At 51.1% G+C, this 15,862-nt stretch overlaps 1 protein-coding gene across 1 annotated transcript; it reads right to left on the reverse strand.

The window, feature by feature from the left end:
• Positions 1-6,517: 6,517 nt before the first annotated feature.
• TAFA3 (TAFA chemokine like family member 3) lies at positions 6,518-15,178 on the reverse strand (the record flags this gene model as incomplete). Its single annotated transcript, XM_080358207.1, has 4 exons — positions 6,518-6,529; positions 7,219-7,343; positions 8,295-8,444; positions 15,064-15,178. 4 exons carry the CDS (start codon positions 15,176-15,178, stop codon positions 6,518-6,520), a joined length of 402 nt encoding a protein of 133 aa, XP_080214333.1.
• Positions 15,179-15,862: the final 684 nt, after the last annotated feature.

A 15,862-nucleotide genomic window follows, 5' to 3' on the forward strand; every position in this document is an offset into this window, starting at 1 on the left:
GGGTGGGTGCACCGGCCAAATTTGGGGGGCGGGGGGAGAAGGTGACAGGGAGGGATGTGGCCAGTCCTGCTCCACAGGACTCAAGGCACAACCAGCTCCTAACACATGTGGGGAAGCTGGGACCAGACAAAAGCACATCGTTAGAAGGCAATGGAGCATGTGCTAATTTGTCCGTGTTTTCAGTTAGCAGGCATTTATTAGGGATGTCTGATTTATTCATATTCAGGTCAACCTGCTAATATTATATTAACCTCTGTTACCACTGATGTGCGCAGGAAACATTTCGAACCACGCTTCGCAGGGATTTCTTTTTCATCTCCCCAGAGCATCGTTCAGTCCCCATGGGCAAAAGGGCTGGGGGAGCAGCAGCACAACCTGGCAGGGGAGCAGCTCCTGCTTTAGGGCTCTGGGGCTCCAAACGTGGCAGGAGAGGATGGGGACCCCCATGAGACAGGCAGCAGGGGATGCTGAACGGGCCAGGAGAGCCAGTGCTAGATCATAGATCGAATGTTCCTGCAAATGTCAACACACTCATACACATGTTTTCATTTTTTGACCCATTAACTAACTACAAAATTTCTCAGTAATCCCCAGCAGATGAGCATCAAAGAGAAGACCTATGGTCCTCGCTAATCCCTTTATGATGAAGTAATGCTACAGAAATCAAATACCAGCAGTAAATCAGGAGATTAACAACAAGCTGGGAAATGCACAAATTAAATTGCAGCCTCCCTCCCTGCTTTGCCCAAGCCACCGCAGCCTCCCCAGCAGGAAAACAAGGTTAGAAATCACTTTATAAAAATGAGACTCTTCTTTAATCCCTTGATGCAATCAGTAAGCGGGGCCAGTCCAGAACGAGCCGATGCACGTGCAACCCCCCATCTCCATGTGCCTTTCACCCAAGGAGGTGACAGTGAGGTTCACCGTTCCCAGGGACCCCCCGGGGGACACATTCTGCAGCAGGGGCAGGTCTGCAGGTGAGCCCCAGCAGCGCCGTTTGCGTCCTGACTCTGCTTTTATTGCACAGTAACAGCTGAATGAATATTTTATTCACTCCCTTAAGAACATCTCCACAAATGCACATTTTAATAAAACATGAGGACGCGGATTTTTTTTTGGAAGAGCCATCTAATGCTTCAAGCAGCCCCATTGTAGCTTATTAAGCAGAGCAAACACTATGCAGTTGTATTTTTATCTCGGTGACTCTAACGCAGTCCCACCACGTGTGAGGCAATGGGGAAGGTGCCCACAGCCCCGTGTCCCCATGTCCTGGCAGGGGGGTTGTGGCTGCTCCTGCTTCTGTCCCCAAGTACCTGCGGGACAGGGCAGCACATGTGAATGTGCTGAAGCCACTGGCTTCACCCCTTGGTCAAACAAGGATATATCTACTTACAGAGTTGCAAATGAGAAAGAAAAACTATAGTTTCTTAGCAAAAGATATTAGCAAGATAGAAAAACACTGAACCACATGCTCCCGTGCAAACACACGCTCGCTATTGCCAGAACAGCTGTGTCAACCTTCCACCTGTTTGAATCATATAAGCTGGATGAGAAGGACTCTGCTGCTCATCTGATGAGACAGTTTTGGTTTTCTGCGTCCCTAAGTATGGCACGGGGGTTGCACCGTAATTGTTTTCTGTGATCCTAGCAAAAATCTTGCTGCTTCTGGAAAAGGCGAAGACTTTTTTTGTTCTTGTTTGAATTAATTGTAGAAGCAGCAATAAACCAAATGGCCAGAGAGGAGCAGCAGTAGGAGAGTGGAGGTGTCAGAGGTGACTTCTGCCTCTTCCTGCTCCAGGGAAAGGGAGCTAATTAATGAGAGGAGGAAACTTAAAGCCAGTGAAAGAAAAGGTTCCTCCAGCCCCAAACTGAGGCTGCAAGAGGCGATGGAAGGCAAGTTCTTGGCAAGGTGATGTGGGAGCGACACCGGCAGAAGTCGTAAGTTATAGCAGCAAAACAAAATACACCGGATTCAGGAAAGAGCACAGAGCAGCCCCAGACAGGTGAGGGAAAGGGGCACCAAGGACTCAGCTCTTGGGGACATCGGCTTCTTCCATGGTGACATGTGGCTCATGGTACACGGGTCCTGGCCCGGACAAACTGAGGTCCCAGCAGCAGCATCCCTTGGAAAGCTCCTGCTCCATAAAGGCTTTGCATTACTGCTGACAGGTAGCACAGCTTTATAAAGGAGAAATAAATGAGTCTGCTCTGCAATTTCACCTAATTTTGTCTCCCATTTCAATTTGCCATCTTTCAGCATAATGCTGGGTGGTTAATTATGTTTCCGTCTTATTTCTCAGATAATACCCCCCTTATACTGCACGTTGTAGCTGCTCAAAGGGTTTCATTTTACCTTTCATTTCACCTCCTAGCACATCTCTAAATTTAGTCAGCTTGTAATTTTGGGGTATTTTATACATTATGCCTTTATTATTGTGAAGTAAAATGGAATCCTTGTCTTTTAATTCACTCTGTAATAATCCTCCAACAAGTCTTAATACAAAAGGCTTTTTTTTTTTAACCTTAAGACTAATTGAATGGGTGTAATTATAATTCCCAGGGAGATTATATTGAAAGTATCTTAACTGTGACGGTTTCCTCTGACTAATCGTCCCTTTGGCGACTTGCAAACCTTGGCTGGGCAAGTTCCCCATCGACGACTGCGATAGTGTGCTGAGACCAAGCTTAGGGGGATTTGGGCTTGGTGCTGCTCCTGGGCTGGGATCTCAATGTCTCCAAGCCACTGATGCTGCTGCAAGGGCTCCTCTGCCCTCCAGGGACCAGTGACACAGTCCCACATGGAGAGAAGGGGACGGAATATCTGAAGCAGCCGGGGGGGTGGCACTGTCCCACCAAGGGACCAAAGACATGGCGAATCGCACCAAGTCCTTGCCAGGGGAACAGGCATCTGGCAGCCACAGCGCAGGGATGTTCCTGTCTCCACCACCCTCTTCCTTGACTTAATGCTCCCGCTCAAAATGTTCTGCCTGTTTGGCCAGAGGAAGGAGGTGAGAATACAGAAATAGAGCACAATGCAGGAGTGTCAGGAGCCATGGCAGCAGCATCCTTCCTCAGCTCCCTGCTGGGACGGGAGATAAAACCAGCTCTACTGCAGGCTGCAACGCTTTCCTCTGAGAAGCGTCTACCTGCCAGGAGGGGAGCAGCGATTTTCCACGTTTGTGTGCTTCGCTGTGAGAGGCGAGGTCAGCACTCAGCGCAGACACCAAGGGGCTATTTCCTCACTAAACCGTGTATTGCGGTAAGTGAAAAATAAGCGTTAAGGGTAGCTATTATGCAGACAATAAAATGTTTATATCAATGTAGGTGTCGAGCTCAACACTTCTGCAGAGTGGATCCTCCACATTACAAGTTGGCTATGAATATGTTTAGCCAAGCAGGGATGCTCCCAGCAGCAGCTCAGTGTTTGTTATTAGAAAGAACAGACTTCCACTCTGCATTCAACAGCCAGGGCTCTTGGTGGGGGACAGGACAAACACAGAAGGTTGCTAAGAAAGCACAAAGCATCTTCTCAGAGCTGTATTGCTCTACATGAGCCCTGAGAGCAGAAGAGACCAGCAGCTGCTCCACAGCCCTGGCACAGGGGGAAACCTCAACCTGACCCAGAGCAACGCCAGGGACAGCCCTGCTTCTGTGGGAACAGCAAGAGTGATGAGCAGTACCTGTTCCTGCAGCAGCATCCAGAGCACTCCTCCTGCAGCAGCAGCACCCCCCATCAGCTCCTGCACCCTTTATTTAAGTTCTCCAGGGGCCAGATTACTCATTGCCCCCAGCTGCCCTTGCACTGCAGCCTTTAACCCCTTCTTGTCCCCAGGTCCTGCTCCTCTCCCCACCACACTGCTCAGCTCCTCTGCCCCCTGGTCCCTCCTTACCCCAGGACAAGCACCAGTTTCTGCTGATAAAGCCCATTTTGAGGCTTCATCATGGCACTTTGGCAAAGGCTGGTTCACACAGCCCAGCCCAGGCTCTCTCCAGTCGTTATCTGAGCGCAGCAGGGTAAATTATTTGTGCTGGGAACAACACTTGATAAATGGACTTGACCAGCTGTTTTTCAACCCAGCAGCCCTGGCCCAGAGTGGGCACAAGTTGTCCCATCTGTCCCCTGCCCTCTGCCACCATCATCACAAGCGCTGGCCCGGGCTTGGGGGACAAGTCCTGCTGCTCCTCTGTGAGGACAGATCCTCCTTTTTTTCAGTACTGAGGAATCTCTTGATTATTCTGAATGTGTTGTTTTGTTGGGTTGTTTTCTCTTCTGTTTTTAACTGATAAGATGTCCCACCAGATATATCTCTGCATCAAGAGAGGTACAGAAAGCTGATGATGTTTTTTTTCTGTATCTTTTGTCCATCTCAGTCTCATTTCCCCAGGGAAGGAGGCTCCTGTTGTGCATTTCTTCTCCTGATAACTTGTGGCCCGGGTTTGTCTCACTCCTTTGATGAAGACAAGCCCTCTCATGGGTATTTTCAGTCACTCGGCTATGCCAGGACAGAAAGCCAACAAGCAGCAGGGACTGTCCCACAAGGGACAGCAATATCCTGATGTTGGGAGAGCTCGATGTCCCCATGCGCTACCAGCTCGTCCTCCGTGGGGCTTTGCCCTCTGCTGCTCCTCCAACCATTCCGGCCAATGCAATATATAATAACAAAACCAGCATCCAAACACGTGGCAAAACATGAAATCCCTTTGCTGGGTAAGCCAGCAGCCACATAGAGCCCATTACAGGACAAACGTGCTGGCAGCACATCAGCAGCTGTGGCCCCAGGGCATGGGCTACTTGCCCATTGGAGATGGAGGAGGTTGTCACCAGTCAGATCTCAGCACTTGTCACCAGTCGGATCTCAGTGTTCAGAGATGGAGAGACACAGGCAGACTCATCCCTGCAGCCACGTCAGTGAAATAGAGATGAAAATCAGTCCATTGAGCATCACCCGAACGGTTCCTCTGCGGTTCGGCTAAATGAAAGAGTATGCCTTTTTAATGCAACATGTAATTAGAGAGTGTAAGTCACAGCCAAAAGATTTTATTGAGCCAGAGAAGTATGCGTTTGCATGAGTAATGAGAGCGGCTGCCATTGCACGAGCCAGTGGGGACAGGAACAGCCAGGACAGAGCCCCAGCCTCTCAGCTTTGGATCCAGTTGACAGAAGAAGTGCTCCCAAAGCCTCCCTCTGCTGCAGAATGAAAAGATCCTTTTGCAGAGATTAAAATGAGTTTATTATTTCACAGTCTGGTATTTACATCACATCTGGAGCAGGTTATTACGTACCCCATTACAAAAACGACTAAATAAGGGATGCAGGCAGCTGCCCGCACACCAGCATCCCTGGGTAGCATTGTGGCGCTGGCCCCCTCCTGAGCCGGGATGTCCCCGTGGGGGTCACAGATGCCCAGGGAGGTGTTTGCCCCGCTGCAATGCTCTTGCTCAGGCCACATGCCACCGACCCCGCCAGCACAGCAGCCCCGAGGTCTCCAGCCTCGGTGACATCAGGAACACAAAGGTTCCATCCTCTACCCTTGAGCTGCCCAGCCAGGGGAAACAGTGCATCCCGGAGAAGGTCATGAGCTCAGGGCCAGGAGATGGTACATTTTTCTTTATTTTTAATTAATGCAACAAAACCTGGTTTGGTTTGGGTCTCCGGCTGGGTATCTGCACAGTGTCAGGCTCACCAGACCTGAGGGCTTCCCCCGCACGTTATTCTGAAATCGAATTGCAAACACAAGCAGTGCCCGGGACTTGCACGGTGGAGTACAGATATTAAATTCGCAGCCTGATTAACACAGTTACCACGGAAGGAGAAGCCAGCAGCGTGCTCCAGGGAGACATTTCAGCATCTCTGGGGACTGACAGGGTGTCAGACAGCTCTGGCCACGTCTCTGCATCCAGCGCATGTGGGCACAGCAGTCAGGTCATGGGGCAGGGAAAGCACAACGCTCTGGGGGTCAGAGCAGCCCCCCGGGTGACACAGGGTCAGGGCTGGAGATCAGCACCTGGGAACCCATCGAGCCGGGAGCTCTGAGTCAAACCAGGAAGGGTTTCACACACCATTGACTTCCCAATTCCTTATGTGATCCTGATTCAACATCTCAGCAGACGGGGAAAAGTGATTCACAGCAATGATTGCAGCTATTTCAGAATAAAAACCATTTTGGGGGACTGCTGTATGTCTGTCTCTGTATTGTCAAGACCTCTTGCATGACTGGAGTATTTTATTTAAGAGGATGGGAAAATGAGCCCATTTTTTGGTCAGTGAGTGTGTCCACAGGGCAGGAAGGGACCATAGAGTGACAGGAGTCTTGCAGCTGTGCTGGGATCCCACACTTGCAGCTTCTGGTGAAGCCGGAGCTCAGTGGATGCTCCAATCCAGTACTTGGTACAGTCCCAGCAGCCAGGACAGGATGGCAGCCCCGGAGCATCTCGGAGCATCCCGTCTCCATGGACACCGCCTGGGCCACATCCTGCTCCACAGAGCCCCAGGGACCCAGGCCGGGCTGCTTGGAGGCTATCGGGTGACCTGCAGGTAGAGGAGAGGAGTGGGTAGACACTTGCTAATGGGAACAGTCCATCTCTTTGCAGTATTACCCAACACATCCAGCCAATTCCACCTCCCATCCACAAATTGTCCATGAGCAGCCTTGGGAGATGCAGATATCCTTTACTCTTTGCATTCGTTTACTGGGGTGGTCATTAATTGGGTGGGTGTCAAGAGGAAAAGGACAATAAGCTAAATGTAATGTGGCAGTTATTGGTCAGTGATGGACGCCCAGGGCCAGAGGAACCTTCTTGGACATCCATAGAAACACTTGAGCATTAAAAGTGCTTTCTGTGCACAAAAATCATGGCAATAACGAAAAAAATCCCAACATGACTTAATACAATAATTTTATGGCAGGGGATGTGAGGTGAGAAAAATTAAAGCATAAGGAATGATTACACTCAACAATTTGAACAATCATTACAAAATTATGCAACCGATTAACCATGGCATATATGTAATTACTAATGAGTTTGATAAAATTTTAATTATACCTTGTTCTTTGGGGCATTCAGCAAGCCATGAAAATAATAATCATGTAGCGCTCTGTCACAGATGATTGCCTTTGGGATGCTGTCTTGGGTTTTCCTTGCCCCAGGCTGGGGAAAGCACAGCCAGGCTTCCCCCCCAGCATCCACTGTGTCCTGGGGGACACAACATGGACATACCTTGGTTGTCTTCACTTTGTTGCCGCTACTGCAGCTCCAACCCGAGAGGTCGGGCAGCACCTTGCACTCCTCTCCATCGAGGCACGGCTCCATCTGGCACCACCACTTCTGCAGCACGATGGAGGCTGCGGGAGAGATGGCATTGGTGGCCGGGCTGTGGCATGGGGGACACAGCACGGGGGGGGGGCTGCTCTGGGTGCTGGGGTACCAGCCCTGCTGCCTTTGAGGGGTGCAAGTGGGCAGGGGGTGCAGCACCTCTCTCCATCACAGCCCATGTTTGCAGTGACCCAGCCTCATTTGACCCAACTGCTCCACCTGCCTCCAAAGCACCCGGTTTTCTTACCCTACTCCGGGTAAAGAGCCTAATGACAGTCTTGTCCTCGCTCCCAGCAAGAGCAGGGAGCACAGCGTGGTTCACTGACCTACTGCAGGCTCCTCTTACAGAGGCAATGGGACCATTTGCCACTACTCAACTCTCTTAGGCTCTTGTCATTGATGCCTCTGACGTGGGTAACCAGAGAGAGCTCCCCTGACTTTGGGAAAAATGACACACACGAGCTGTTTGGGACAATGAAAGCTGTCCCTGACAACTCATCGTGGCACTCGTAGGACACTGTCTGTCAAGCAAATCAATACCATGCTGGCAGAGGCTGCAGCTGCTCCTACTGGCTCTTCAGTGATGCCATTTGATAAAATATACATGGCTGGAGCTTTGCTTAGTGTTCTTGGCAGGTGATGGTGCTGCACGGCTGGAGTCATGTCCCTGCAGACGTGCAGAGATCAATGCTGCGGCGCCTGGCTCCAGTGCAGCGATGCACCGGAACAGCTTGAACCACTGGAGCGCCATAACCCACCCACGGCACAAATCCCAGGGCTGCATGGGGTGGGATAATGCAGCCACACAGATGGAGTGTCCCCAGAATGCTCCCTCTCCCCCTCTGCTCCGCTGCTGGAGCCCCTGGGCACATCTCCTCTGTTAATCTCAGGGGCACAGAAACTCTGCACCAGCCTGACCCATGGGGAAGCCACAGTTGGGAGGGTTCTCGGTAGCTGGCTTGCAGCTTCTGGGTACTCACCATCCACACAGGAGGGAGCCGCCCGTGTTGTCCCTGCCACCTGTCCTGGGAAGCAGGAGCATTTCACCGTCTGGGAGCGCTCCTCGATCTTGTTCTTGTTGCAGCACCTGTGAGCTGCAATGACTTCGCACGTGCCGGGCTCCACGTGCACTGCGGGAGAGAAACAACCACCGTCACGCAGGGTTGTGTGCAGAGCCCCCAGGCCACCTGTCCTGCTCCTGCATCATGCTAACAGCCCTCCCACCATCCATCCCGCCCAGCAAAATTAACAGCCTCTGGCCACGGCCAAGCCTAGAGCTTTATTGAAATCAGTCAGCATATTAGTGAATTGTAGCTGATAACGAGATGCACACTTTGCTACAAAAGGGGATGGTGCATCATGCTGCCTGTGGCTGCAGAGTCCCACTGCCTCTGAGCCCACCTAAAACCAAGGCTCCCATCTCACCATCATGCACCATCCTCTGACTGGAGGACGGAGGACCAGGACAGCATTTCTGCCTTGAGGTGACACAGAAACGCCACGGTGTTCATCAGAAATCTGGGCTGCTCTGCTGCTCCCCCTCCCAGCATCATTAAAATATTAGGAAAGAAAGAAAACTAATGTGCTGGCTTATCACCTCCGGGATCGGGGTTTAGAAGCTAGTTAGCATCGCAAATCAATGACTTTTGCTGGGTAATGGCCCACACAAGCACAATACAAATTAGCCAGACAGGGCTGGATAGACTTCATCCCCATGACCTGAGAGCAGGAGCTCCCTGCACGTCCTGTTTAATGAGCACTGGGGGAGCGAGTGCTGAGCCAAGCACGGAGACATCCCCTGGGTCACCAGGAACAGGCTTTTATTCCTGCAGCAAGCGGGAGCCAAGCTGAGAGGGATCGGGAAGCTGTGTTTCTGCAGCGTGCCATCCCCAAAGGCGTGCAGACCAGCACGCATCCCTCTGTCAGACCCGGCTGCTCCATAACCGGGGCTCAGAAGGACACTGAGCCCCTTCCACACCCCGGGGCGCAGGCAGGAGCCCCCTCACAGGAGCCCTCGGCTGCTGCTGGAGCAAAGGCTCAGGAGAGGGTGTGAGTGGGATGCACGGGGCTGCAGGGAGCTGAGCAGCATGTCGCTGCTCCTGCTGGAGGTCACAGGATCATAGAACATCCTGAGTTGGAAGGGACCCACAAGGAGTATTGAGTCCAGCTTCTGTCCTTGCAAAGGACAACCCAAAAATTCACACCATGTGTCTGAGGACCTTGTCCAGTGTCTTCTTGAATAGTGACAGGCTTGTAGCTGTGACACCTCCCTGGGGAGCCTGTTCCACTGCTCCAGCAACCACTGGGTGAAGAACCTTTCCCTAATGTCCAAACTGAACCTCCTCTGCCACATCTTCCTGCCATTCCCTCAGGTCATATCACTGGTTGTCAGAGAGACCAACGCCTTGCTCCTCTTCCTCCCCTTGTGAGGAAGCTGCAGACCACAATGAGCTATCCCCTCAGTCTCCTCTTTTCCAGGCTGAACAAACCCAATGGCTTCAGCCCCTCCTCATACAGTTTCCCCTCCAAACCCTTTACCAACTTCGTGGCCCTCCTCCAGGAGCTTTTGGAAAGCAGCCACTTCACCTCCTCAAATGAAAGCTCAACAAAACAGGATCTCTCCCCAGGCACCAGGGGAAATCCCTATGCCTTGCAGCAGCATTTTCACAGCCCTGCTGGGAAATCCTGATCTAAACGTAACGTCTCCGTTTGTGCCAGCTGGGCATGGCTGTGCCAGCTTGCAGCCCAAGCAGTCCTCGTCCCTCTTCTGCTCCCACCATGCCCGAGCACCGGGCAGGAGATGGAAGAGCAGGACATGAGGAGCTGCCCCAGGACCCAGCGATGCCACCAGCCTGGGGACATGGCAGAGAGACACCAGCTGCTGTGCCTAAAGGTCACGTCCCAATGTGAATGTGGGCAGTGACAACACCACTCATCCCTTGCAGGCTGCTCTGGGTGAGCCACACACCCCTGCATCCGCCGGCACACGGAGAAGATGGGCCGCACAATTACCACGGCTTTAATTGGGCTTTATTTATTGTTATTTCATGGTCATTTTCTTTTAATGAACCATCGCTTTTCATTTCTGCCCATAATAATTACACAATTACCTATCCTGGAAGTATTTTGTAATAGCATCTCTGGCCATAAATTTTATCCTCCCGTTTAAATGCCATCATAATTCAGCTTTAATGATAATTTCCATTCCTTTTGTATGCAGAAATGGTAGACTTCGGTGACAGCGAGAAGGAAAGCAACTCATTACAGAGCAAACATGACTGTTTTGCCCTGGTTTTATGGTTAATGGGATCGTTCAAATTATCTGAGGAATCCTTGGCTTTGGCTGACCATGAACCCCCATTCCAACCACGCTCTGGTCCAGGACCACAAGGAGTCCTTCACCCACCACGCACACTCCAAAAAAGGGTTTTTATACCCTCCAACTCCTTCAGTGCTCACTCTTAGTTGTGGTTTTGACTCATTTTTATAAAAGCCTTCCTGCAAAGCTTCATTAGCAGAGCTCTTCCCAGGGGGAAGGGCCAGACGACCCCTCTGCTCCCTCTCACTTCTGCTCTCTGGCTTCTCATTTTCAGCTAATTTAAAAAGGTTCAGCCGAGGGAGAGCCAGGCAGAACTGAGAAATCGCTCATTACAGCCGTGCAATAAGAGCTCACTAACACGCCAGAGCCCTTTTAATTTGCTCAAAAAGGTGCAGCAGGGAGATAAAGCAAAAATTCAGCTGTGGCTGAGTACCGCAGCAGCTCGGTGCCAGACCCGCGGGCACCTGCCGTGTCCCTGCACTAAGGGACCACAGCCGTCCTGGGCAGGTGTGCAGACAGAAAGAAGATGCTCCCACCAGGACAGACAGACGTGGTCCATCTCCAGTTTGTGCCTTGCTCCCAGCTGTCCATGCACAACACGGGGGGACGCAAAACCCAGAGCAGACGAGAGATGCTCTTGCTGATGAGACCCTGTACCAGGCTGCAGGGAGCACGAAGGGCAGACGCGAACTTCAGAACAGAAAGGTTCAGAAAGCCTTTATCTTTCCCCCAAAGCAGACAGCTTTCCTTTGAGCCTGTCCCAGCCCAGGCAGCTGCTGCTCCGGGTCCAGGGCAGAGCTGGCACCCAGGAGCACGGTGCATGTGGATGGACGGCCCATCGCCCACAGCCAGGCTGCTCCTTCTGCTGAGCAGCAGGAAACTTCCGACCAGATAGGACTGCAAATGCAAATTGGATGGTGCGTTTAACAGCAAGAGCAGGAAAGCCCCAGAGAGCCTGGGACAAGTTCCAGAGCCTCTGGCATGCTTCCCTCCCCCCCCCATTTTTCTGGTATTTCCCCACTGGAACCATTAAAAACCAACCAAACAAAAAAATCTTATCTCATGGAACCATAAAAGCATCGTAAGAGCACAAGGCTTTTGAATCCTGCATGCAAAAATAAAAGAAAAACGCTGTCCTACTCTGGCTGACCTTTAAGTGAGCGGCAGAACATGGTTTTTTTTATGGCATAACCTGAAATGACACATTTGGGGTGTCTCGGGGAGGTGTTGGGCACTGCTCCACATGTTCAGTGTAAAATATCACCCTGCTTGCTGGTGGGGAGTTGTAAAATGAAGAGAAGTTGGATACATGGAACTGCCCAAACCCTCCTGCGAACACCGGGACCGAGCAGCAGCGGCGTGAGCGATCTGTGCTCCCTGCCCTGCAACAACTCTACTACTAATACGCACTAAATAATTAAAGTCTTAAAATCACTCCTACCTTAGATGCATGTATTATTTAAGGGGGTTTTGGAGAGAAGCAGGCTTGTTTTTATTGCTCATTATCACTGCGTGTCAGCCGGGATTTTTTACTACCTTGTCACACCATGCTCTGTCCCCTTTCATTGCATGTGCGAGTGCGTGCACACGCGTGAACTGCCCGTGCAAAGCCCATCACTTCACACTTGCAATGAAAACCAAATGCCTGGGCTGTGTTGAGCACGGCTGCAAGTTTTCTGCCGCCATGCGAGAGATGGACCAACACACAACCTGTGGTGCTCCCCAGCACAGCTCCTGCCTCAGATGGAGTAGGAAATGTTCCATCTGGATGTAAAGGCTGCACATAGAATAATAGAAAGTCCTGAGCTGGAAGGGGCTTGCAAGGATCATTGAGTCCATTGAGTCCCTGCATAGGACAACCCCAAAATTCACACCATGTGTCTGAGAGAGGAACAAAGACTTCTTCAAGCAAGAGACAATCTTGCAGAAGCATCTCACAAATAAGTTCCACTGAGCTGCTGTCTTCACTCTGAGCAATGATGCACTGACCAGTAAATCTCTCTTACGAGATAATCAGAAATCAGTGCTCTCCATTCACTCAGAAAACCCTCATTTCCCCAAAGCAAATCCCAGCTGACTAAACGTCTTTACTTCTGCCCTGGGTTGAGTGATGAATGTGAACAAAGGCGAAGATGGCACTTTGATTATCAGCGTTACAGGGGTTTAGCTGAAGATGCTGGGGCCACCTTTGCGGGAGCCGTATCCAGCCAAGCAAGTCCTGTTCAGCATGTAAAGCTCACCACGTTACACGGGGGATTAAATTGCTGGTGAATCATTCTTCACCAAGGAGTCTTCTATTCCATTTCCAAATGACTTAATCTCTGCACTTGATTCATGTGGGTGTTTAAATCCAACCACATACACCAAGAAGCACCGCTCGGTGTGGACATATCGCTGTCCCCACGTGCTGGTGGGCACAAGTGATGTAATTTCCACAGTGCGGTGTTTCCATGCATGGCCAACACAGGGTCTGCACGTGGGCTTCCTGTTCAAGAAATTAATGAGTTTGGGGGCTCTGAAACCTCATGGCCACATTGTCACAAATAAAAACGTTCCTTTGCTATCACTCATTTTTAAGTGCCACACCTGGTTTTAGTTGCGGACAAACACAACGCTCTAAATGGCTGAAAGGACTGGATACGTCTCTCCTGTTCTGCACATAATCCATCAGCATCGCTGATCCTGCAGGTCACAGGCATCAGGGGTACAGATACCCCCATTTGCAAAATTCTTGTAGTGCCAGGAATCCAGGATGTACAGAAAGAAACCGTGTTAATATAGACACAAAGCTGGGTTCATCTTCTAAGTATTTGCTCCTGGTATGTCTTCTTTCCTGTGGGTTACAATTTGCTTGGGTAAGAAGTACAAGATTTGGTCCGCAGTGGATAAGTCTGTGCGAGTGAAAAATCCCTGGCTCGCTGGCTGTGAGCAGGTGAATACACGAGCTGCTCATGTATGGAGTGAGATTTATACATAATTCACGCCCCAGGAAGACACTGAGGCATTTGCACTCTGAACCTAGGGGAGCTGCTGGGGCCAAAAAATCATTCCAGAAGTGACTGAGGAGTTTTTATCTTCTCATGCACCTGCTACAGGTTAGAAAGAGGGGAAGGCAGGTAACTGCTGACTCGTGGGCTCAGGGAGTCACTCTGGAAGACGCGTTTTGGTTTTAAGCAATGAGGGAGGGGATTATAGGATTAGAACTGCTTTAACTGGCAGGCAAAAATGACAGAAATAGGACAGGGTTAGGTGTGGGGTCAGGCACACGAATAATTGCAAATTAACCCTTAAATGCCTTATTTTCCCAACACAGGCACAAGGTGCAGATGGCATGTGCCCTGGGATGGCTCTGGACTTTGAGCACTCACCTCTGCTGCCAGCAACATCAGCTCCAACCCCACCATGCTCACACCCTCCCTCTCATGGGGGATGGGAACCCCCAGCCTTGGAGCAGGGGACCGTCCCCTGCTCTGGCAGGATGTGACAAAGGGCTGAGCACAACTTCTCAGCTTCTTCTCTTCTCAAAACACAAACTTCAACCGTAGGTTCACATAACCCTTCCAAAGAAAAACATAAATCACTTCGATAGCACAAACCAGCATCCCAACATAGACACACAGAGCAGGGTCTCAAAACCACTGCTGGAAATGACAAATTCACACCCTAGAGCCCAGGCTGTGCTTTCCATCGAGACTTCCAGTTCTGCATCAGTTTATACTTGTTTCAAGATGATCTTTACAACCAGAGGGCTGAAAATCTGTATTTCTAATGAAAGCCTAAAGTGGAGAGCATCCATTGCATAACAAACATTGTTTGTAACACCCATAGCAACTTCAATGGAAAGAGTTATGGCTCCCTGCTCACAGATCAAGAATACCCTGAAAACATAGATACGTCTCAGATTTTGCTACAGACATGAAGCAATTTGCTTTTCAGCTCCTCAGGCTAGTTAGGCTCACCAAGCAAGAGTTTAAGTGCCCCAGATTAAGTATTTACAAGTCGTAACTCCAAGGAACATCTTTACTGCTCTACAGCTCCAGGTTCCTGCTTGTCCCCAAGGAGCAGCCCAGGAGTTTCCTGCACATATGGACACAATGCAAATCCCACGGCTGTCTCTGCAGCACTGGAGAGAAAAGAGCGGTGCCCCTCAGCATCTGTTTGCTGGATTCTACCCTGCGCCTTCAGGACACTCATCCTCATCGCCTGGACTCCGCGCTCCCCTGGGCCATTGGCTTCTGGTCCCCAGAGAGATGCTCACCAAGACCAGAGACCACCTGCACTTGTCCTCCCACCCAGAAGTGATGGACAGGCCTTCAGCAAACATCTCGACCCCATATAACCCCCACCCCGCTTATCCCACGGAGAGCCCAGGGTACCACCAGCATCACAGGGCGATGGCACGCGGGTAGCGAGGATGTCGCTTCCCCTACCTGAATGGCTTCTGTGATGGGTGGAGGCCAGCGTCAGTCTTCCCCACAGCGTGGTAAGGCAGAGAGTGAGCACAAAAACCCATTTGCTCAGGCTTTGTATGTCTCTCTCACTCATTCTACCAAAAACAAGAAGAGATGGGCAGAGGAAGAGGGGCTGAGGAGGGTTGAGAGGTGCAGCCCCCACATATAGACGCTGCTGCATGGAGTGATGCAGCCCCTGAACATGCACGGTCACCAGAGTGACCCATCTGCAGGGACATGGCCCTGGGAGACAAGACATGCACCCGGGATTCATCCACCACCCTTGGTTGGGCTCAGACATCTTCAGCATCACCAGCCATTGCAGCAGGACAGAAGGAAATCCCAGCAGCACAGACGAGCGATAGTTACCTTTTACTGGGGATTCACACCAGCGCCTGCGCATCTGCCAACCCCGGGGAGGCCAGGTCTCTGCGGAGGGCAGACATCAGCGCATCTGAAAGGAGAGAGAGAAACCTTGGGGACACACTGGGGCTCCACCAGCCCCACGCCAGCACACATCGCACACCCCAAAACCTCGCCAGGAACTCAGCCCGTCACCCTGCTCACCCCCATTTAACAACACTGACTGCGCTTCAGAGGAGTCGCTCCCAATCCTACGGCTGAGAGCACAAAATCAGGCCCGGTATAGTATGTTATTAACGCAGATCACAAATGCTAAATACAGACCCGGAGTGTGTGGGAAGAGCCGGAGTAAATCGGTGTGAGTCATGCCCAGATATTGGCTTTTCCGTGCGCGGTTCCAGGCTCTCGTCACCCT

This window comes from Nesoenas mayeri (genome assembly GCF_963082525.1).
Source record: "Nesoenas mayeri genome assembly, chromosome: 23".
NCBI lineage: Eukaryota > Metazoa > Chordata > Aves > Columbiformes > Columbidae > Nesoenas > Nesoenas mayeri.